The sequence below is a fragment of the Podarcis melisellensis genome, assembly GCF_964234715.1.
Source record: "Podarcis melisellensis genome assembly, chromosome: 13".
Lineage (NCBI taxonomy): Eukaryota > Metazoa > Chordata > Lepidosauria > Squamata > Lacertidae > Podarcis > Podarcis melisellensis.
In genome coordinates, this window is record NC_138545.1 from 15,733,655 (window position 1) to 15,757,883 (window position 24,229).

At 46.3% G+C, this 24,229-nt stretch overlaps 2 protein-coding genes across 4 annotated transcripts; one reads left to right on the forward strand and one right to left on the reverse strand.

The window, feature by feature from the left end:
• The first annotated feature begins 969 nt into the window (after window positions 1–969).
• On the forward strand, window positions 970–15,370 carry STX4 (syntaxin 4). Of its 2 annotated transcripts, none has more exons than XM_081883671.1 (11): window positions 970–1,139; window positions 5,275–5,385; window positions 6,558–6,657; window positions 8,211–8,285; window positions 8,473–8,543; window positions 8,634–8,742; window positions 11,848–11,924; window positions 12,013–12,150; window positions 12,823–12,933; window positions 13,306–13,441; window positions 13,911–15,370. In XM_081883671.1, the coding sequence occupies exons 1-10, from the start codon at window positions 1,110–1,112 to the stop codon at window positions 13,387–13,389; spliced, it is 906 nt and encodes a 301-aa protein (XP_081739797.1). In that variant the 5' UTR covers window positions 970–1,109; the 3' UTR covers window positions 13,390–13,441; window positions 13,911–15,370. The 2 variants fall into 2 exon arrangements, with proteins under 2 accessions (XP_081739797.1, XP_081739798.1); XM_081883672.1 differs by lacking the exon at window positions 970–1,139 and adding an exon at window positions 2,347–2,441.
• A 2,785-nt stretch (window positions 15,371–18,155) lies between these two features.
• PRF1 (perforin 1) lies at window positions 18,156–23,701 on the reverse strand. 2 transcript variants are annotated; one of them, XM_081883638.1, is made up of 3 exons: window positions 23,395–23,701; window positions 20,504–21,074; window positions 18,156–19,445 (listed from the first exon to the last, which is right to left on the reverse strand). In XM_081883638.1, the coding sequence occupies exons 1-3, from the start codon at window positions 23,552–23,554 to the stop codon at window positions 18,326–18,328; spliced, it is 1,851 nt and encodes a 616-aa protein (XP_081739764.1). In that variant the 5' UTR covers window positions 23,555–23,701; the 3' UTR covers window positions 18,156–18,325. The 2 variants fall into 2 exon arrangements, with proteins under 2 accessions (XP_081739764.1, XP_081739765.1); XM_081883639.1 differs by lacking the exon at window positions 23,395–23,701 and adding an exon at window positions 21,857–21,926.
• Between the last annotated feature and the right edge of the window lie 528 nt (window positions 23,702–24,229).

Consider the following 24,229-nt stretch of genomic DNA (forward strand, 5'->3'; position numbering starts at 1 on the left):
GACAAAAATTTGAAAAGAGGGAAAGGATTTGCTGGAATGGATAATTGACCTAGAATACAAAAAAGGGAGGTGTGAGGAGGTCAGGGAAATATGCTAATGAAAGATAAGTAATGGGAAGATTTGTTGTATTTTTCCTTGTTTTTTCTTTTTGCTTAATGGATTTTAATTCTCTGCTTTTTCTTTTTTCTTATTTTTTGTTTAAAATGATGTTTTTTGTTTTCTCTTTTTGTACCTTTAAAATTTTTAATAAATATCTTTTTTTTAAAAAAGGACTAGCATTTTCCATAGGTGAGAAGGGGAACCTGTTGCCTATTGGCCCGTTTTAATTCATTTAAAATTTGTGAGAAATTTAAATAGTCTGTATCCCAAAACTGGCGGTTATATTAAAAACAAATTCGGGGCTGCACATTCCAAATCATTTCCACACGACACTACTTTTTTAGCAAAGGACTACTGTATTGAGTATTGGCCAGAATTAGTGGGACACTCTACGCATACACGTAGCTCTATGGTCCTCAATGACAGCCGATGTCCAGCCGGTGAAAAACGACATCCGGTAGACGCAAATGAACTTCCGGTAGCGGCCATATTGAAGTCAAGAAAGGAATATTCATTATGGGCGTCCCAAGTCGCCGCCTCCTCCTGTTGCTTTTTTTAAAAAAAATTAAAAATCCTCCGTTGTAATGATTCCGAATGACAGAAAAAAAGCGGGTCCCGGGTAGACTCTGTAATAGCAATAAACATACTAAATCAATCCCTGGTGTCTGCCTTCCTCTTCCGTTGCTTCTCCACTGGCTAAGGGGTTGAGGGTGAAAACCGCCGTGTCGAGCGGCGGGGCCAGAAGGCGCATGCGCAGTACGAGCTAGGTGGCGACAGTGTGTTTCTCTCTTTTTTTCCTTTTTTTTTGCCTCTCCAGCAACCTACCCGCGAGGAAGAAAGAGGCGGGGGAGGGGGAGGAGGCGGCGGCGGCGAAGGAAGAGGAGGAGGAGGGACCTCCAGCGCGCGTGCGCAGTCTGCTCCTGCCCCTCCATTCTGATTCCCCCCTCCTCCCCGCGCCACTTCGTCCCCGGGAGTGCGAAAAAGGAAAAAAAAAGGAGGGGGAAGCAGCTATGAGGGACCGAACGGACGAGATCAGAGGGGTGAGAATCCTCGCGCGGCTGGCCACGCCCACAACGGTCGCCTTTGCTCCTCCCCTTTCCGTGCCTCCTTTGCGCCGTCGGCCGCGCTCTCCCCCTGCGCGCCGCTTTCCCCTCGCCTTTTATAGGCTGTTCGCTCTCTCTGCCTCCTCGTCCTCCCTCCCTCCGCAGTCCCTTTTGCTCTTCTCATCCCCCCTAAACCTCACCCCAAATTTTAGGTCTCCTAAACCTCACCCCAAATTTGGCCCCTCGACCTCTGAAGGCCGATTTCCACCTCCCCTCACTGACCCCGACCGCCTCGCGGGGCCCCATTGCTCCCCCCCCCCGCAGGGTGTCAGGTGCGCACCTCCCCCACCCCAAAAACACAGCCAGGAGTTGCCATTTTCGCTTCTGTTATTCGCCGTCTGGATTTCATAAATTCCAAACTTCCCCTCCCCTTGACAGTCAAAAGCTTTCCTTTCCAAATGCGCGTTTTCCTCTCAGGCTCCTGTGGGGGGCGCTGTTTTCCGTCCCTCCCTCCCGTGATCATGGTCTCCCACTTTCCCACTCGCCTCCCCCAACCCAGTTCTGGGTTTGTTTATCTGCTCTCTTCATCCCTGTATTCTCCTCCTGCTGCCTCCAGTTATTTCCCCTTCTCCGTCACCCTCATTATTCCATCCACTCTTTGGGTTGCCTTCCTCATCTCTGCCCTTCCTTTTCCATAGGCTGCCTCCCAGCATTTTTATATTTCTTCCCCACACTCCATTTGTCCTCACACTGTGCTCCTTTTGTCCCCCATATTCACATAACACTCCCTTGTCCCTTCTTGCATTGGTTCCCTCTTCTCATCTGCTCTCTTCATTGGCTTTCTCTTAGCTACTACCCTACTCCAATGTTTTAGTGGAAAACACCATGGAAAGGAGTTGGGGTACATTAGGCCCCCAGGAATTTCCAGAGATCGAAAGAAGTTGGAGATGTTAACTCATTTGGGCAAGGCAATATTGCACACCAAAGTGATACCCAGCCCCAAAATAATGCCACTGGATGTCTCATTGGTCTTTTTGTCTTGGGAGGCAGCAACTGGTGGTGGATAGTGTCAGACTTTTGGTTGGGAAAATGTGTAAAATCCAACTCAGCCATGCATCTTACCAGGTGACCGTAGGTCGTCAACTCTCAGCCTTTCGGACCTCATAGGATTATTGTGGCTGCTGCCCTGATATCCTTGGAGGAAGGGTAGGATAGAAATATTATAAAAGAACCAGAATGTAAATAATGTTACATTAGGAAGTTACATTTGGGACTCACTTGTTACAAGATTCCAAAATGGTAAGTGGTTTGAGAGGGAGAGATAGAGGGACCAAGTTTGATTCTGTCTCAGGGTTTGAACAATGTTTGCAGATGGCTTAATGCAAAAGTCACCTTCCACTTAGTTATACATTACATTTAAGATGCTTTTCGGTGTCAGCAAACAACACTATTGCTGTATTCCCGTTGCCTTTCTTGTCCTCCAGAATGCTTCAGCTCCTGTGTATAAACATGGAATTTCTAGGCTTTGCTTTGTTAAGATTTCAGTATCTCTGCCCTGACCATTCGTCCCTTTGTCTCTCCATCTTTATCAGTAGCGAGAAAATACAGATTTAGGAAACATATTACTGACTTCTCATGTCAGTTTCAGATGTTTGTCGTTCTTACTAGAAAGGAAACCAGGGTGGTTTCACACTAATATACAAAATAGCTGCTAGTTTTGTTTTTTCTTTTCAAGTCCGTTGTCAAATTTGACACAGGAAGGGAGTGAGCTGGCACATCTGCACCATGCACAATGGTATATTTCCAATTAAGCAGGGACTGAATCATAATCTGTGGTTAAAGTTTAATTGGCTAAAGCTTACAGCCCTAATTAAAGAGTAGTAATGTTCCTACTACCTATATAGATTACCTTGATAAAGAAGATTGTTGGCCTTTGAAAGCTTATGCCACAATTAAAATGAATTAGTTTTAAAGATGCCACCATCGTTCTTCTGGAGTCATCTACTTTTTGGAATATATAGTTGGTTCTTTTCATAACAGTTCTGTTTGAGAAAGTGTCTCACAAGCAGGATTATCTTTATTCTTTTTTTTAAAAAGCAAACTAAATGGAATTCTGCACAAAGGTAGGGTAATTCAAATGACAATGCTGTCACTGCCTTGTAAGTACAGTGCAGCATTAGAAAGAGCTTCAGCCAGCATGGATCTCTAGCACAGGAGAGTGCACATTTGCATAAATATTTTGCATAAAATAGAGGGGCATGCAATTATGGGGGGTGCTGAAGCCCTGTCCCCAGCTGCTAGAAACTTTGATCAACCATTGTTTGGCTATTGACATTTCACCTAGTGTTGAACATGTAGATTCAAGCATTTCTTATCAACCATGAGAGCTAGAAACTAGCTAGTGATGTTGTGCTTTTAAAGTTTATTCAAATGAAAGGTAATGAAATGAAAGCTTTTTTGGAACTGGATTCTATACCCTAGGTCACATTCTTGAGGTTTGATTTGCTCCCACAGAACCCTGGCCCATATGCATATTACTAATAAGACCTGTGTTGTGCATCTTCTCAACTGGGGGGGGGGGGAATTGCCATTGCTACTGACACAAAGAAATGTGAGGTCCAAGTGAGTTGGAGCAGAATTCAGCCAAAGTACACAGAGGCACATCCCAGCCCCACTGATTGAGGTTTTCATCCCAAATCCTTCATGAGTGGTACAGTGGTACCTCAGGTTACATACGCTTCAGGTTACATATGCTTCAGGTTATATACTCCGCTAACCCAGAAATAGTACCTCGGGTTAAAAACTTTGCTTCAGGATGAGAACAGAAATTGTGCTCCGGCAGCAGCAGGAGGCCCCATTAGCTAAAGTGGTGCTTCAGGTTAAGAACAGTTTCAGGTTAAGAACAGACCTCTGGAACAAATTAAGTACTTAATCCGAGGTATGTGTCATAGCCAATTTCCAATCTAGGAGCAAAACACATTTTTTTTGTTTTGTTCTTGTTGAATTAAAGACTGAGGCAAGAGTGTTTTCCAACAAAGGAAGCCCTCAGTGTCCAACTTGTCTTCCATGTATCCCAGTCACAGATTTTTCTCACTTTTGTACAAGATTACATGTTTAAAAATTGCTCAGATTTATTGAGCAGCAAAATGTAGTGACCAGGTTGGCATCCACACAGAGAAATGTGTGTTACATTATATGCAGAGTTTGAAACTCCCATTGTTCTAGGCGCATCTTGCGACAAGGAATTTCATTAGTGCAAGCAATTTCTGAGCTCTGGGCATAGTACCGTCCCTACGATTTCAGATTAAAACTGCAGAGTGGAAGGAAAGGAGGACTTTTTTCTGCCTCGTCACTTCCAGCTACTCGCTGGAGAAGAGACCCTCTTAAGAATATTAAGGGGGTGGGCAGGAGAAGGACTAGGCCATGTGAAAAATGAACATAAAGTTTTAGCTGCAGTTCACTCATATTTAGCTTTTTATCCTTGTTATAAAAAAAGTGTGCCTAGACATTCCGTTGTTGTGCCCATAATCTAGGTTTAAGGTACCATTTATTTCCTAGCTTTCATATCTCAGTTTCTATCACTGGTTATATGTCTACAACGTTTTATGCATCTCATCCAGCAATAGATGCAGGTACCCGATCTACATGCCAGTTTTCCACATGCAGTTATGGCCAGATGAACATCCAGTGCCAATTGCACATCTTCTCACAGATGCCCATAGCTCTCAAAAGTTCTGTATTAGTCTAAGAGTACAACAGTGTGTGTTGATAGAGAATAGGGAGAAAAACTGAATACACAAGACAGTTTTGTCTGTTCTTCACAGCTGACTGGTGCCAAGTCAGCCTTTTAAGCAACCATGACATGTTAGATTCTATTCAGTCTTAGAACATGTGTCTTCTGTACTATGCAAAATGGAATGAAAATATTGTTTGAAAATACTGGTTTTAAATTGTTAGCTGATTTAGAAGTTGATTTGGATAGAAATGTTTGTAAAGGAATGAAAATGAATCTTGTCTAAGAACAGTGTGGGATTTTTTCTATGTGTCCCCCCCCCCCCCCGCCATCTGCAACACGTGCGCAGTGAGGGCTTTGGTGCATCTGATCTCTTCCCTCCACATCTCTCTTTAACAGAAGGATGTCGACTCGGACTGTGAAGAGACTGAACTCGATACTCTGGTCCCACAGCCAGGATCAGCAAGACCCAATGGCTCTCCAGATCCAACTGACGAATTCTTCCGAACGGTACCACAATCTTTCTTTCTAAGCATGTGCGGAGTTGACTTGAAAACTATCTTCCTGTGTGTGTGTGGATTCCAAGGTGCTGTGTGCATTGGTGGGACACACATAAGCCTGACCCATCCTGCATCTACCAACGTCCCACCCGCTTCTGGTGCCAAAAATGGCATCTATCAGCATGATCATCTTTGTTTTCACTATCCCATGGAAACTCTTCCACAATCACTTGACTTTTTTCTTGCTACAGTTGCTATCGCATGCTATTGGTTTGTTGCTATAATGTGTCAGAGGAGTTGGAGATCTTCTGGCTGCACATCTGAAGAACAATAAGACCATGCTTACCTCCCTGTCCTCCTTTCCTTATGTTAAGCTCTGGAGACCATCCTCCAGCTGCCACCTGAGGCAGGTGGCAACAGGAGAAAGAGAGAGCACCTTCGCTTTGGTGGTGCCCTGGCTGTGGAAGATTTGCCCATTGCCTGCCTTGTTATTTTTCCAGTGCCGTGCAGAAAACTTCTATTTTCCCAATCATTTCATAGTTTCATTCCCCCTGAAATTGGTTTTATGCTGAATTTCTGTTGTTTTTATATATCATGCAGTTTTAATGTTCCTGTTTTTTATGAATAGTATTTTATTTTTAATGTGCTGTGAGCTGTATGGGAGGAAATGTTTTAAATAAAATAAGAGGAGATAATTTGAATTCTGGCATCCATGAACAGTCTTTGGTAAGCTGAAGCTGCATCAGTATTGCCCGCACACAGTAGTGTTTTTGTGTGATTTCTTGAGGGTGCAAATCACTTGAGCATTTTCTAGAACCCTATGGAGCAGACACATTATGCTTTCTGCTTATGTAAATAGATCTAGTCAGCCAGTTCCCTGTGCTGGTGGCTTGTAGTTATACGCAGTGAGATATGAGTGGGTTTCATACTATGGAGATACCTCTTCAATGGCAACCTGCTTAATTGATGGAGATTTGGGGGTCATTGACAATGAAAAGGAAATGTGTTTCTTCTTCTTCTTCTGGTGTGTTATCATTAACCACCCCCAAAGAAAAGTGGAAAAAGGGGAGGGTAGGAGACTGACAGCACTTCTATAACTGAATGTTGCTTCAAGATGAAGTCAGGGTTCAGCTGGTTAGAATTGACTCCTTCTCATCGTATCATTTTTTATTGCCTTCTCAGACACGTGGGATCCGTGAAGCCTTGAAGACTCTGGGAAGCAAAGTAAAAGATCTAGAAAAACATCAAACTACCATTTTGGCCACACCCCTCCCTGAGGATAGTAAGTTTGCAGTGGGGGAATGCGGGTGGTGAAGTAGAAGATATGGGCTGGGGGAAAACTGGACAAAGAAGCTCTTGGAGGTAAGTGGCTAAGAAAAGTTGGAGAAAATGGTAAAATTTAGGGGCAGAGTTTAGTGGTATTTAAATTTCATGATTTAAAGTAGTGCAGAATTAGAATTGCCTTGTTGCAAAGTGCACATTGCTGTTTACTCCTAGCAGCCTCATAGCTTGCTTTTCTTATGAGTTATAGTTTGAAAAGATTCCGTGTACCATATTGATTCAAAATGAAATCCAGTTGTATCTAAACAAAAACCTGCTTCTTGGTTTCAATTGCCATCATGCAAAAATTGGTTATGATATTTTAAGAGGTGTCCAAATGCATAGAAATTAAGCAAATTTCCAAAATATAATTGATGTATACCCCCACCTTTCTTCTGTGGAACTTACGTTAATGTAAATAGTATTCCTAGGCAGCCTCCAATCAAAGCACCGACCAGACTAGACCTGATTTAAGTTTAGCAAGGATACTGCATTATGTGCCTTCAGGCCAGATTATGGATTGCGACAGTTTATACTGTTCCATCAGTGTGTGCATGAGCACAGTAGACTGATTCATGCTTCAAAGTTGCTTACAGCCTAAAATAGACAGCAAGGGAACAACAGTAGGATGGAAAGGCAGACAAGGGTAGGAAGGAGTGAATAGGGGCAAATGCTATTCTGCATTGTTAAAAACTTGGTTAAATTAGGAATGAGGATTCAGATGGGTGGTTCAACCGTCAGTTCCCAGTCAAAAGATATAGCTGCACGGTGCCAATTGTTAGAACATTAGAAAACCAGAGGGGGTGGGATTGAAATACATTGTAAGCAGCCTTGAGAACTTTGATTGGTTGGCAGAATAGAAATACTCTAAAGTAAATAAGAGGAAAAGCCAAAGTCCATGCACAAAGGAGAAGGGGTGAGGAGAGAGTTGAATGAGCAGATGTTGTGCCAAGTTCACGTTCAGAGAAGAAGGGCCCGCTTGAAGAGGGCAGCAGGGGAGATGGGTGGAGTTGTTGGTGGGATATATTGAAGAACAAAAGCTGAAAGATAGCAGAGCAAGACCATGGATAGCTTTAAAAGTAAAGGCAAAGGTTTTGTTCTATATATCCAGGTAGAATGGACTGGAAAGCCAGTGAAAGGATCAGAAGATAGGCATCAGTGTGGTCAGAGAAACAGGATAAATGAGTAATATTGACAAAGGAGTTTTGCATTGACGTGAGGAGACGTGGTTGTAGTTCAGGTGGAATCATGGAGCTTTAGCCAAAGCAATATGGAGAAACAGCCATTTCTGCAGTGTTCTTCAGGAAGAAATGATTTGGCCTAGCAGTGGATTGAATTTGGGCAGAGCAACTGTAGTCCATGTTCCCTTCAGTTGGCCAAATGGCCTGCGGGAAAGGGATGTGGCAAAGAAGCACCTCCATACATAACACCTTAGCAAAAGCCACATGCAGATGTCATCTAATTCTTTTCTGGCACAATCCCAGCTGTTGACTTTTTAACCTTGGTGTTTTCTAGGCATGAAGCAAGACCTGCAAAAGCTACGTGAGGAAATCAAGGAGCTGGCAAAAGACATTCGGACCCGCCTGAAAAGTGAGTGTGGAAGGAGGATTGGGTCTTAATGCATAAAAGGGAAGAGTGCTGCATGTCGGACCTCCTAGCTTCTGCTCTCCAGCTTTGTCTGTGTGCTCATTGTACTGAAACCAGGAGGAGGCCTTCTGTCTGTCTCCAGTAGAAAGTGGCGTGGCTTGATTGCAGCCCTGTTTATTTTTTAATATAGAAATTGAGCCCAAGAAGGATGGGGAAGATGAGAACAAAAACTCCATCAACGTTCGTATGAAGAGAACCCAGGTCAGATGCGGCCCAGCTAGCTCGCTTGGGTACTGGTGAGGAGGAGGCCACAGAAGTGTCCTTAACCCTTTCTTTCCATTTCTGCCTCAGCATGGGATCCTGTCCCAACAGTTCTTGGACCTGATCAACCAGTGCAATGCAACGCAGTCTGACTACCGAGACAAGAATCTGGAGCGCATCAGGAGACAGCTGCAGATCAGTGAGTGTCTGCTCTTTCTTCCCACTGGCTCCAGAGATGACTGCATTTCAGTGCCAAATCAGCAATCTCGGTTGCTGCAAGGTTCCTACTTACTAGAGTTGCCCAGAAGTCATGGGAACAAGTCATAGTGCCAGCCCTAAGATTGTGATTTGCCCAAAGTTATCTGGGTTGCCTGGTGGTTAAGATGAGTATCCTAAGCTTGGACATGGTGCCCTGTTCTTATCACAATGCTGCTGTTAGAGATATCCCAGAAACGCATGAGCTGTTGTGTTTGTGATGCTGGTCAGGGACACGTGGGTTTTATGTCTTTGCAATCACTCTCTATAAGTGGATTCTGGAAGTTTTGTTGATTTTGTTTATAAAGCAAGTTCCTAGATCTTAGGAAGTGGGCATTGAAAACATGTAACATTTCCACTGGTCAGATGATGTGTCTTTAAGGCCTGTTCTTTACACTTCTATCTTTCCATCATCTAGCAGAAGTGGAAAACATGCAAAATAAACAAGCATGCAAACTTGATTTGCATTGCACATTTTAGATGCAGAGTCATTTTCCAGAGTAGAGGATACGTTACATTGGCTTTAAAAAGAGGCAACTTCCAAGCTCATAACTGCTGTTTTTTGCATACTTTCTTTCCCATCCACGCAAGTGTGTGTTGAGGCCTGTGCTCCTGAGAAAGACAAGTGGAACTGAGCAGTTCAAGGATACAGCTGCAGTGATTTCTAGCATGGTGAAGTCTGCCCAAGTTGTCTTATCAGAGTGACTTCAGGCTGTAGCCAGATGAGGCTTTCATTTCCCCCCCTGTGTGTTTGCAGGCATGTCTCTGGCCCAAAGGCAAGCTATAGCTCTTTATGCTTTGGAGAAAATGACTATGCATCTTGGTCTTGAGAGCACTTTTTTGTGGAGCCTAGGCTCAACTACCACGCTGCACGGGGACTATTAAAATTTCCAAAACTTGGGACACAAGGCAGGGGAGCACTGGCAACATTTCTAGTTTGGGGGAAGTTGAGAACACTGGTGGTCTTTGTGAGGAAGACATTTGCCCCATTTCCTCCCTTCTGTGACACATTTCAGGTACAGGGTTAGCAAAGCATCAGAGAAACAGCTGTCGGTAATGAGATGCGTTGTAGGTTGTGAATTGGGAAGGCAAGGGGCCCAGAAGAGGAGGGTAGATAGGATGCACATTTTATAAAAAAAATCAGTACTAGGAGACCTGGTTTTGCTAAAGTCTGGCTGTTTTCCAAAAGGCAAGTTTTTCTTCCTGAAGCAGTTTCAAAGGTATCCTGTTGTGTGGGGTGGTGGTGGGGAAGGGTTAGTACAACCCTGGCTCCTAACTGAACCCTCCACCTCGCAGGTATTGTAAAATCTTGAAAGCCCTTTTGCTTTCAAACTGTTTTATATATATAAAAAAGCTTCATTGACATGCTCCTACTTGTACGTGGGCCAAGTCATCTTCCTGTGGAGACGGATAGCGTCTGTCTGCTGTCCTCTAAAGGAAGATGACCTTGAAAGGCAGAAGAGTTGGAAGGGTAAGCTGCACAAAGCACACTTGGCCTGGGGTTTCACAGCCAAATGAGGGGAGGGAATGGGAGGAAGGTTTTTCAGCATTTCTTTCATTTCAGATAGGCCAGATCACACAAACCAAAACATTGTCTGAAATTCCTGATGTGAAGGCTCTCCTAGTCTCCAACAGCAAATAAAGATAGTTTGTCAAGAAATATCCTTTAATTCAGCTGCCTCATCCTTCGGATGAATTTGAAAGCTAAAAGAGGTACCAATTGTGCAGAGTGCTGAATAGGAGCAGGGGCAGCTGGAAGATCCCTATTCTGAAATCTCTCACAGGAGTGTTTGCGATGCTAAGATTTAATAACAATCTTCAGGAAAGCATGAGCTGTATCAGGGATCCCCCTTAACAATTTTCTAGCAAATGTTCACCAAAGGCACCACTAATATTTAAGCAGGGCTTGAAACAAACTCTGAAGGGCTGGGTCCTCGCTACCAGCCCTGTGGAAGGAGGTGTGAAGGTGGTGCGGGAAGAAGTGTGAACTCTTACCCTGGAAGCCCCCAAGCCTGCCCTACTCCAGTGTTCTGCCTGCAGAGAGTAGGCTGTTTCATATTTCACCATAAAACTGTCTGCATCTCACTGTAGAGGGGGAAAGCTTTCAAATATGTGAACATTTTTTTTTGCAAAAAAGCTTAGGAGCTAGAGGTGCTTTTAGGACAGCTTTTAATAACTGGTCAGTGATGGCCCATCACTCAGCATCAGCCCAATCCCTCCTTGTAAAGTCTAGATTTTGGTTTGATCCTCACCACCAGTGTCTACAGTGTCTCATTTCATCTATACTCGACTTTACCATAAAGCTGAGCCAAAAATCTAAATATAGAGGGGGGAAAGGGAAGAGAGGATACCAAACTGTCTAACAAGATTAGTGTTTTTCCAGAGCTCCACAAAACCTTGGAAGCTTTATTTTTATTTATAAATGTATAATTCTCTTTCTACTGAATCATATCCACAGTGGGTTTTGTTAAAGTTGCGTTAATCTTTTAGTTCAGGATTGCGCTAAGGCTGCAGTCCTGTATACATTTACCTGGGAATAAGCCCCACCGAGCTCACTGGGAATTATTTCTGAGCCAGCATGCATAGGATTGCACTGTAAAAAATGAAGGAAGATTTAATCCTTTTTAGGCCTGTTGATGTGGAATCGGTTCCCTGAAGGTAAAAAGTTTTGAAAACCTCCTCAGTCACCTAGAATAAAGCAAAGCAAATATTTAAACCACCATTGAAGAATGCAGCAAGTTGGAGTTTAGAGCACAAAATGTCAAGCCCCTGACAGTAGACTTCAGGCAGAGAGCTTCACCTCCCTTCAGCTAGGCAGTACATCATGACAGAAGGCTTTGTGGCTCCACAGCCGAGTAACAGGCACAGTGGTGCTGTGTGGCCCTTGAGTTCCGATTTTGGAGGTGTGTGGGGTTTAGTGCCTTTAGACAGGAGGGGTAGTGGAAGGGTTCAAGGTAGGCTGCCGAGAGTGAGGGAGTCTGGCTTTGCTTCTTATTTTGGGCAGGAAACCTTGCTTTGGTGCTGAGCCTGCTTTCTTCATTCCCCTCAGCTAACAGCGGGGCAGTTTCCGATGAAGAGCTGGACCAGATGCTGGAGAGTGGTCAGACGGAGGTGTTTGTTTCCAATGTGAGTACCAGAAGGCGAGGCCTTGGGAGGGCACCAGGTAGAAAAGGGGCCCTCGGCTGACTTATCCGGCCGCACTTGCTCCCCACAGATCATGAAGGACACGCAAGTGACGAAGCAGGCTCTGAACGAAATCGAGACACGGCACAGTGAAATCCTCAAGCTGGAGCGCAGCATCCAGGAACTCCACGAAATGTTCCTGTACCTGGCCACTGAAGTGGAGCTGCAGGTATGGCAGTGGGGGAGGAGAAAGAAGGTACTCGGGATCCAGGTGCTCTTGGGAATACAGGAAGCTGCCTTAAGCCAAGTTAGACCATTGGTCCAACTAGCTCAGCGTTCTCTGCACTGACTGGCAACAGACACATGTTGTTCCCAGCCCTACCGGAAGATACAGGTGCTGTCTGCAGGCACCGAGTCCTTCCTCACTCTTCCTTCCCTGGTGGGAAGGGGTCAACTCACAATTCCATCTTGTTTCTGCTTTGGCTTCTTACCAGCCTTCAAGCTCCTTTCCGTCACTCTTCTTGCCAAGTACGCTTCCCATCCGTGCCTCCTAGGAGTTTTTACACAGATTTAATATGGGCTTAGTTATTATGATGAGGTTGCTAGATATTTGAGGAGGTGTGCTCACCTTTTTTTCTTTCCTGGCCTGTACTGGATGATTTCTGATGTACTCTCACTGTTTTGTTTGACCTTGTTCTCTCTCTCTATCCCTAATGGCCCCATGCAGACCCACCTCTTACCTACCCAGGAGAAGCTTCTTTGCCCCCCTCACATATTTTCCCTGGCCACCCGCCCTTGCCCCTGTGCTAGTTGTCTGTTGTCTCTTCTCCCCACCCCACATCTCTCCCATTCAACTCAGAGGTTTCTTCATACCTCACCCCCCCCCCTTTGATGCATTTAGGGAGAGATGATTGACAGGATAGAGAAGAACATCCTGGATTCAGAGGACTACGTCAAGAAAGGGCAGGTCCACCTCCACATGGCTCAAGAGAACCAAAAGAAAGCTCGCAAGGTAAATTGACTGTGTTCGCTGGAGAAATTTGGGTTGTATCTCCTTTAAAATGAATAGACCTCGTTTGTATCATGCTTACATGCAACTGTGCTGTGCAAATGGCAAAAGTTGGCAACCTGGGAACATCTGCTTTGACTTAAGGAGGGAAAGCACTTGCCAAGCCTTTATTGTTCCAAATAGATGTTTGAGATGATGGGCAATGCCTGATGAAATCTCGGAAGAAGGGGGTGTTTTGGTGCTTTGTCAGAGTGCCTTGTTCTTCCTCCCTGTGGCTAGCAGATGAATGAAAAATATAGCAGGAGCTGAGAGCTCTCTCCCTGGCCATCTGCCTTAACACCTTTTTTGCCTGTTCTCTGCTTTGGGGCTCTGCAGAAGAAGTTCATGATTGCCATCTGCCTGACAGTCACGGTGCTCATCATCATCGTCATCATTGGTGTATCCATTGCAGTTGGCTAGGAGGGCTCCCAGTTCTGCCTCTCCCTTCGTGCTGCGTTGCTGGAGCCCGATGGTGCGTATAGGGAACAAAGATGCGAGGAACGGTTGCACGTTTGAGGGGAGAGGCATGGTCAACATCTGGGCTTCTAGAGGCTCATGCTCAGAGGTGCCGTATCTCATGCCAAGGCAGGTTCTTCCCTCTGGGTTACAACAGGCTTGATGTAGCTCCAGTGCACTTTTGCAACAGTCTCTTGCTGCTGTTATACATGGGTGGGGCATAGTCATTTTCAGCTCTTTCTGATCTGGTCTGCACCACATGACAGAGCTAGAGGTGCTGCCTGCAGCTAGTGATGGCTGAGGAATAAGTCACTGCATCTCAAATGCCTTATGCCTCTTGCAATGGCACCTAGACAGGCTAGGTAGGAGGAGGGAGTGGTGGGAGAGCTATTTTGCTAGGTGAAGGGCTTCAGTTGGGAACTGCAGTGAAGAGTTCTGACTCTGCCCTTTTCTTTCTTGTGAATTTTGGAATTTTCCCTCCTCAGGGCTCCATCTCTGGCTTCATCATGGTTCTGGAACGTCTGCCCTCTCCTGGGAGGCCCTTGCACTGATAGATGGCTGGAGGAGATGCATCCTGCCTTTCGCCCAGTCCTGAAAGCACATGCTGCCTATGGCTGCCTCCTTTCCTGTTGCCCAGAAACAAGAAACCCCTGATTTCCCTGCATCCAAAACAGTTTCCAGATGCCTATAACTCTCAAGATCTATTCTAGAGCAAAGTCACTGCTGCATTTATTTTGGACTTCCTAGTTTGTTTTCGTGGCTTGCATTTAGGTCCTGTGTTTCTCCCCCAGTGCATTCTGTGGCCTTGACCCACAAGCAAACGGTCAGTTCCTGTCTTGGCCTCCTCCACAGCAAGTATCCTCCCTTGCAATGAATTCTAGATGGCTCCTCTTCTTGAGGAACCCCAATTCTCCCATTCTGATCATGACAGCTGTGAGTTTTCCTTACCCTTTTTGTAGTTCCTGCCTTCTAAAATCTCCTCTGCCTGTCGTAGTTCTTTATCATGCAGCTTGCTACAAGCCATGTCAGTTTTTTAAAGCTTCCCCCTTATCACACAGTATATTGTACATCTTTACAAGCGGACAAATGGATATTGTACAGAACTTGGTGGTGATATGTCTGGTCTTTCATACCCACAAACTCAACACTGTTAGATGTGCCTATGAGGGAAGCAGCATGCAGCTCTGTTAATTTTTTCTAACCTACTGCCTTTGTCCTGACCTTGTTTGTTGGATTTTTAGAGGCCTTTAGTAAGTACATGGGGCCTGTTTCAGCTGAAGCAAAGGGCAGCAAGCCAAGACCTCCGGGTTCACATGGCTAAAATGCCTTCTATTGGTTTCTACCAAGCTGTTTGCCTTCTGCTTTCAGTTTTAAAGTTGACATTTTCCCCATGCCTCCATCTGTGTGGCCCTCCTCCCAGCCGCCATGTCCCTGGTGCCTTAGGGGTTGTGTGCTCACAGCCCTTCTGAGCCCTGTGTATTAATCTTTTCTTTGGGTCTCTTTTCTCTCTTTGTACAATGAGAGATAGTCCCAGTGCCAACCTAAAAAAGTATTGGGACAAAACCACACAAACAATATTTTTTGCTCCCTCAGGAAACCCGATCACAGGCCTTGAATTAGCCACCTGGAAAACTTGCCCAAGGGGCTGTGGGGAATCAAGATCTTGAAAGGAGGGTTATAGGAAGGAGTAGGAGCCCCTTGGGTTTGTCTGTCTACAAATCTAACTGAAATGGGTTGGGAAATCATGGAGAAAATGGACGCCAGGACCTTTTGGCCTTGTTCCTGAAAATTTGATATTTTTCTACTTTGGAAAAAGAGGACTTGTCCAGATCAAAGCATTTAGCAAACTGTTCCAGTTGCCTTGGAGATTGAATGTAAAGAAAAGAAAAGCAGCCTGCCTCAAATTATTTTGTAATATAAAAATAAAAGCACTTTCTAGAATGTCTGCAAAGTTGTGGTTTCATTGTTGTCCCCAATGCGAGAAGCTCCTTCCCCCCATTCTGTCAGTCTTGGATGCCTGGAAGGAAGAGGCTGTGGGAATAACTTGGCACGGAGTAAGAGTTACGCTTGCATGTACACTTGAAACCTTTAGTTTTATTAATGTGTCACATATTCCAGGCCTTAGCTGTGAAGTTGTGGAACTTCTGAGACCCTGGAACAAGTTAACTCCAGTTTGACACCTCTCTGCTTGTTTGCATTTTAGCTGTTGTCTCACCCCACAGAAGAAGCCGTAGTTTCAGTAGTGATTCATTGCCAGCCCCAAGGTACAAGTTTAAATGCCTCTTCCAAATGTAATTCAAGAGCCATTTTAGAGAACAGCTGTTTTACACTGCTGTGTTCCCCAGAAAGCACCTTGAGTGTGAAGGGAAGATAAACACAGCTAGATACAATCTGCAAAGGAGCCTTGGTTGCGACTAGCAATCTGCATTTCCCCTTCTCATTTTTACATGCTCACAATGGGAAACACCAGTTTCTACACAGAGGACCCCTCGGACCCAGCAAAGCAATATCACCTTAGTTGCTAGCAAACACTTCTTGGCTGAGAAAGATTGAATCCAAAGATACATTCTGAGATAGGGTAGGGAGGAACTTGATGAAAGCATATTCCCCAAACCAGTAATGAAAAGGAACAAAGCATTTTTCCCCTTCCTCCTGTGCTACTGAGAAGTGTGTTACTTGGCTTCTAACCATAGCTTTTTTTCTGGAGGGATGCAGGGGTACTCATACCCCTGAATATTTTGTGAACCTAAGTTTGGCCTCATTGAGGGGCAGTATTTCAATATGAGTAGGAAAATGAGAGTACCCCTAAACATTTTTTTAGAAAGGAAAAAAAAGCACTGCTTCTTAACTATTGGAAACTGGCACTTCCTAATATCAACTACAGTGGTACCTCGGGTTAAGTACTTAATTCATTCCGGAGGTCCGTTCTTAACCTGAAACTGTTCTTAACCTGAAGCACCACTTTAGCTAATGGGGCCTCCTGCTGCTGCCGCGCCGCTGGAGCACAATTTCTGTTCTCATCCTGAAGCAAAGTTCTTAACCCAAGGTACTATTTCTGGGTTAGCGGAGTCTGTAACCTGAAGTGTATGTAACCTGAAGCGTATGTAACCTGAGGTACCACTGTACTTAATTTTGAGAACTGACTGCTCCTTATGTGGATGGGTTGAGGGGAGAGCTCTTAATAGAAATAGCTAGGACTTTATGTTGGCCAGTAGGGGGCACCATGTCCTTTTTCTTAACTACCGTAAATCAAGGAAGGTTTTTTTAAAAATATAGGCTTACAAAGAAATTGTCTTTTATTTGGTGCACTAAAAGAGTTCAGTCATTCTCTGTAAAGTGTAGCATTGGACATAAGCTTCCTGAGAACTTCAGCATTTACACACACAGAGACCTGCAAGTTCTAAATGATCACATATTTTAGAAAGGCAATAAGCAGAACAGATTGTCTGTGTAGCGTCCCCTGCGTCCAAGGTCTTGTAGCAGAAGCATAGAGAGAAAATCTGGTCTGATCTGACAAGGAGAGAAGCTTGAGTCTCCCATCAGCTTCTTTCTTTCCCCACCCCCCACCCCACTGCCCTCCCAATTACTTTAAGGTTTCTTTCTACTTGTTTCTTCCGTGGTAAGCTCTGACGTATATTGCTTTTTGCCTCTCTTGCCACTTCCTGCCTCAGCCTCTTACTGAAGACTGTGGTGTGGGGGGCTAAATTGCGATGTGGACTGTGTGGTCTTTTTGACATTTGTGGCTGAATATTTGGTACAGCGATTTCAAAGAAGATGCAACATGCTTTTCCAGTTGAGATGTAATGTGCTTTCTCGTCAGTCTAATCACTTTTATAACGTAAAATATTGTGTGAGAGAGAGACACAGAGAGAGGTTTGCTGTTCTGCCAAGCATATAAACTAGCCCAGAGACTTATCCCTGTCCCGAAGCAGCTCAAATCGCCTTCATTTTGCAGAACATATTCTGCGCTTGCCAATCATTGCTGGTTCTAACTCCAGATAGGACTGACTGGTGATAACTCTCTAGTTTTTAAGTGATCATTAGGGTTGTGTGAAATGTGTTAATTGAAGATCTGGCCTCTTTCCAAAGACCTTTAATGCAGTGCCATTCACTAACGACTCACTTGCCAAAAGAAAAGTGTCTTGCTAAAGAAGTGGCCCTAAGATGATGCCACTTAATCTGCCACCCATCCAAACACGTATTTTGTAAGGGAGCATTTGAGTACATTAAGTCCTAATGACACTTTATAGGTTGTATTCCCTTCACATTTAGTCCTGTGCCACTAATTCATACACATGCAATAGTGAGAAGGTGCAAGCCTCCCTCCCACCCCAAAGAAACCCATACCAACCTTTTCAATCTTTGCATTTCCTGTCCTATACAGTATCTATATGTCCCATCTGTTTGCGGGGGGTGCTGGGGGCTAGCAAATGGCCAGAAGCATCTATCATTAGGAATATCTCACATTTCAGGGCTATACGTGACACCCTCTCCAAAAATTGGCTCTGGCTTGGCTGACCTTGTGAGGTATTCTTGTAATTATCTTAACTCATGAGTAGGCCCATTGAAGTTAACATGACACTCTTGGGCTCGTTCATTTCAGTGGGTCTTCTCTGAGCAGAACTAGCTATGGATACAACTCTAAACCTGGAATTTGGTGATTTGAATGTTAGCAAGTGAGAAGACAGAGAGATTGTGTGTTAGGGATAAGTAGCACATGCAGAAACAACTAATAATAATAAATTTATTATTTGTACCCTGTCCATCTGACTGGGTTGCTTCCAGCATATACAAAAACATAATAAAACATTGAACATTAAAAAACCGGGGTCCTCTAAGCTTGAGGGAGAAATCCATTGGCCCCACCGTCTCAAGGAGCCCTTTGCTTGACGGGGTCCACTTAGCCATTCCATTGCAACAAGTCACCTACATAGTTCGGCTTCTGAGGGAAGTAATCCAAGCAGTAGGGACCTCCTAGAAAGGGACCGCACTCCAAGTGGAATTGGAATTCCAGGCTCCCATGATTAAGGTAACATATTTTATTTTGCGGCTTCCCAGCTTGCAGGGGTTCGTCGCACGACCCCAGCAGGTCGTCATCCCATCTGTTGTCTTCGTCCCAGACCTGTACCCGCAACTTGCTGGTCTCCCCCAAGACTTGGATGTTCCCCACATCCAAGTGGACCTTCCATTCTGGGTTGTCGTTGTTCCATATGGTGGGAGTGCGCATCTCCCTGCCGTTGTAGAAGACCTTGACGAAGGCGTCAGTCCGTGACCAGTAGTCTCCCCACAAGTTCCTGGCGCGCACAATTGTCACCTTTAGCTTGCCCAGGCCTCGTGCCCGTGAGCAGCACATGGCATTGGTGGCACCGTCACTGGCACAGACGCACGAGCAGGTGTCCCTGGCGCTGCGCCGCGTCCCTGGTGGGCAGGGCTGGGAGCAGTTCCTCCACAGCGCCCGTTCTCTCACGTACTCGCTCACCGCCTGCCGCAAACCCTCTCTCTTGGGGTCCCCCTTGGTCACCAAGGTGTGGATGGGCATCAGGGAGTAGGAGACCAAACCAGGGACGGATTTGAGGCTTTCCAACCAGTCCTTGAAGGGCTCTGTGCTCTGCCCGTCGCAGAAGAGCACGTCCGCCTGGCTGTTCCCGCCCACAATCTCCGTCTGCCGCTCGCTGTACGTCTGGTGGAAAGAGCCCTTGAAATTCCTCTTCTTCTTCAGCTCCTCACACTTCTGGAAGGCGGCGTTCATCTTGACTTTGCCGAGGCTGGCGGCGGCCTCCAAGCTGAGGCAATCCTTGACCTCGTCCGTGGTCGCCCCGTCCAGCGTTGCCTCACACACCCGCACAGCCGTCACGTCCCTCACGCGGCCCCCCAAGTGAATCTGTTGTATGAAATGGGTCCCGTAGGTTTGGATCAGCTGGCGGTATTCCAGCTGGGAGTCAGGCCGGTACTTTTTGGGAAGGGTCTTCACGGCGTATTTGAAATGGCTGCTCTGCGGCAAGTAATGGCCAAGGCGGAAGCTGCAGGGAAAAGAAAGAGGTTATTCAGGGAGCTCCCAGGCAGTCGCTGTTTTCCAGTGGGCACTGATGGATTGCAGGCCGGCAAAATTTGGGTGGGGCAAGCAAGGTTGATCTGGAATTCTTGTGGAACAAAACCATTCCTCCCTCTCCCCGCTCACAAATTGGACAAATAGGAGTGTGGGGTAGCAGTTGCTGAAATGTGGCTTCTTAAATTGATTGGCCTGCTTCCAGGCTCTGCAGTTGACCCCTCCCACCCATAAGGCAAGGTGAGAAGACCGCCTTAGGCGGCAGGATCCACAGGGCCAGCAGATCCAGCTTCCAAGGAACGCATCACTTATAGTTGCGGCAGCGATGGTTGCAAAGGGCTCCTTGGAGGCTGGATTTGCTGCTTCCTCCAGATGCTACTTCTACAGGGGTCTCTCGGTGAACAGGAGGTGCTGCTGGTCTCTTCCCACCTCAGGGAGGAAATGGTGGGCACTGCCCTTTGAGATCTCCTGGGCTCTGCACATGGGCATAGCCAGGGGGGCAGGGAGGGGTGGCTGCCCCCTCAATCAATAAAAATACATCGCAAACTGAGGTTCACCCCCTAACAAAAATCCTGGCTACGCCCCTGGCTCTGCACCTATCCGGCTTGATTCAGAGCAGGCCCCTTTCCCCAAAGACCTTTGATTCCCACTTCCAGGACTTATTTTCAGCCTGAGCTCACTGGAGCTCATCTCTGGCACCTTTCAGTTGGGTGCCGTTTCCATTCTAAGAGAGCAAGGGTGAGCTCTGACACCTCTTTTTCTAGAAAGACAGCACTGTCAACTTCCGCCATTGGGTAAAGTTGATTTGATTCCCTCCCTTGTTCCCAATGTAGATCTTCACTCACCCCAAATGGAGGGGTGCTGTTTTGTGGTTTGCCTCGGGTGCTGAAACGTCTCGGGCTGGCGCTGCCTCCCAGATCTACATTTCCCGGCACCCTTAACAAATCAGCACGAAAAGCCTTCGGCCTTTCTCCCTGCCTGCCCCCAAGCCATTCCTCTACCCTGCCTTCCCCCATTCCCTGCCTTCGTCACCTGTAGTGGGAGCAGGAGACCTCATGGCTCGCAAAACTGTACTTGTCCTGAGAGCTCTTCTCCCGGCTGAATTCGGCCATCTTGGAGCGGGATCCTGCCAGAGCCACCTGGGCCAGGGCCTGGGGCTTCACTTCCACCTCCAGCCCTGCCTTCCAGTCGTTCTTCACGTCGGATCCTTCTGCCAGGACCAGAGAGATGCCAGACTCCTGCACGGAGGAATGCACGCTCCTTTGGCACGAGGTTTTGGCTTCCCAGTCGATGGCAGCCACCGGGAGCCTCTGGAGCGGCTTCCCCTCCAGCAGGGGGTTCTGGCACAAGGTGCAGCTCCCGTCCGGCCTCTGCCACTGGTTCATATCCAGGACCTTTGCCCCTTTCTTCTCCAGAGTGGTGATGTCGATGCCCTCGCCGGCCAAGCTGTGCCCAGGGACAAAGTCCTTGTGTTCCAGGCATTCATCCTCTGTGGCCTTGTGGCATTGTGGGGAGACGCCGAGGAAGAGGAGGAAGAGGAAGAAGAGAGGCACTGAGGATGCAGGGCTCGCTTTCAGCATGGCCGGCCCTCTGGGAAGACACCCTGCAACGAGAAAGGAACTGATAACTCGGATCGTCCTGGGATGTGGTGCATGCTTGAAGTTAGTCCGTTGCAATGTGGGAAGGAGTGATTCTGAGGAAGGGCTTTGAGGCACTGGCTGCAAACTCACTACCAGGCTAAGTTCAGGGATTTAGTGTACAAAAACCCTATACAATGGGGGATCAGTATACCTGATTTCACCCATAATATACCCAACCAGTCACTGCACTCTGCAGATACCATCTCATCAGGAGGTCTGCTCTGTGTGCTCTCAGAATCAGACACTTCGTGTGGCAGCGTTGCCCTTTGGAACTCCTCGCTACTGCCTATCAGGCAAAATCTATGGTCTTGTCAGTGCCTATTAATCAGCTTCATTTTCCAACTTTCAAGTGCAGAAACTTTCACCCTGTTTCTGCATTCCATCTACATCTGTATTAAACTTCCTCGCACGTGTCCTTATTGTGCTTCACGAGGGTGCATATGAGAAGTGGTTTGTGTGAAGTTGGAGCCAGTGTGGTGTTGTGGTCTGAGCGCTGGGCAAGGAGCAAAAAACCCGAGTTTGAATCCCCACTCAGCCACAAAGTTCGACCTTGGGGAGGTCTTAATCTCTCTGCCTAGCCTACCTCACAGGGTTGTTGAGAGGATAACCTGGGGAAAGGGAGAACCATACAAGTGTAATAAAATAACTAAACAATAGGTGATTAACCTGTGGCCCTTGAGGTGTTGTTGGACTCCACATCCCATTAGTCCTGGCTATTTTTCTGGGGAAAGGTGCCGCAACTCACCATAAACGTCTTCCTTGTTCTCTTAGAATGGCAATGGCGCCCACCTGAGAGATTCCGGAACTGAGTTCCAATGGGTTCCCACTGAAAAAAAAGCTGTGTGTGTGTGTGTGTGTGTGTGTGTGTGTATCAGCTCAGCAACTTCACAGCCCTCTTTTCCTTAGGATGCAAAACCTCTCGGCTAACGTGTTTTAGGGTGTGTGTTTTTTGGGGGGTGGGGGGTGGGCAGAGTCCTCAAAGTTCTTAGTTGCAATAAATGCTTGAAACCAGACTTTGCTGGATTTGGCAAAAAGTGCCACAATTCAGGCCAGGCCAGTTTTTCTGTGATAGGAGACCCCCGTCAGAGGAGCCGTCCCAGTTGTTAACTTGACAAAAGGCAGGAAGAGCAGTCATTGAGAGGAACGAAAGGTGTGGGTGTGATGTCACAAGAAGGTTTTGGGGCCTTTGGCAGGAGGCTTGGAATAGCTGGGAACAAAGGCCAGAGCAAATTTGACAGGAGATGCATTGGACTCCTGCACTGCACTGCTGTGGGGAACAAGCCCCTCTTGAGATGACCATGCTGTAAGGTCTGGACTCTCTCCACGAGGACTGAAGGTGTAAATAGGTGAATAAATTATATTTCTTAAAACTGCGACAGTCTCCGCTACATCTTGATTCTCAATGGAACACAGACCAGAATATTGCCACAGCTCAGCAGGGACTGGAGGTGGCTTCCAACTTTGGCAAGAAAAGTTTCTTGAATTTGATTGCTGAAATGTGTACGTTTGCCAGACTCTGGGATTGAGAATCTTCTTGTGTCTAGATGCTATAAGCTACTTGGAGTTTAGGATCGGAGCTGTAAGTGGGCAACACACTCATATGAGGTTTAGGAGAGGCTCGGAGAGAATGCAGGCTGCCTTTACACTCTGAGTAAACCACAAAGGTGCACGTTGAAGAAGCCATTGCTTGAGTGCATCCCAGGTTCCCTCCTATTTGGGATTGCAGGAGTAAAGGGGGGGGGCGGGCGGCAGCAACTACCGGAAACTAGGGCTGTTGTGTTGCAGTGGGGCAATGAAGGGGACGTGAGAGGCTTTTCTTGGGCACACCCCACACCCTCCAACATTTCTCCAATGAAAATAGGGACGTCCCATTCCATAAGGACAATTCTACTAGTTATACCCCACACATCTTACTGGGTTTCCCCAGCCACTCTGGGCAGCTTCCAACATAAGTAAAAACATAATAAAACATTTTTAAAAACTTCCCTATACAGGATTGTTTTCATGATTGTTTGGGGGTCGGGTAACTCCAAACCCTTCAAAAAAATTCCAGTGAGAATAGGGACATCCCACCATACCACCCAACAGTTCTCCAATGAAAATAGGGACATCCTAAGGAAAAGCGGGACATTCCAAGATCAAATCAGAAACCAGGACGGTTTCTCTAAATCAGGGATGTCCCTGGAAAATAGGAACACCTGGGGGTCTGCAAAGAAAGTCAACAAATAATGGAGGCTACTGATCCAACTTCCTTTCTTCCAATATCCACCCACAAATACCTACCTTCGGAAGGAGAAGGAAAGTCAGCGTGTCGGCTGGTGGGTCCGTGTGTTGCTTGACTGGGGTTGGTGTCTGTGTGTGCATGTATCTGTCTCCCAGAGACAGGATGTCGCAGTTCAGAAAGGGGGAAAAGAAACCTAACCTCAGATGTGACAAGAGTCATTGATCACGAGGCGGCTGAGAAAAGGAGAGCAGGTGGGATTCTGAGGTCGACACTCATCACAAGCCGTTGTGTGTGGGTTGGGAGGCGGGTTGGTTGCTAAAGGAACATTGCAAGTTGGGGGAGAAGGACAGCAACATTTACACCTCTGCTAATTTATTCTTATTTGTTGCATTGTTTTAGTCTCCTCCCTTTAAGCAGCTCTGGGTGTCTGCACCACCTCGCCCTCCCCAACAACATCCCTGTGAAATAGGCTAGGCTAAGAGAGAACATGAATGGCTCAAAGTCACCTCATGCCCAAGTAGGGATTTTAAACTTTGGTCTCTCGAGTCCTGTTCTGATAAACACTAGCCACAGAAAATGTGAGAGAACAAAATGCCTTGCAAAAATGACTGTGTCTGCTCACCTTGAGGCTCTTTCTAGTCACCACAGGCGAACAGCTATTTTCAACGCTGAATTGAACATTTCTGGGTGTATTTCCCTGACCATAGGACACAGGGAGGGAAGGAGAGAAGTGATGTAGCCCACAGTTAACAGTTTCTGCTTTGCATGCAAGAGTTCCCAGGTTCAAGTTTTTAATGTTTGATGTTATATTATGCATTTATATGTATTGGAAGCAGCCCAGAGTGGCTGAGTCAACCCAGCCAGATATGTGGGGAATAATAATAATAATAATAA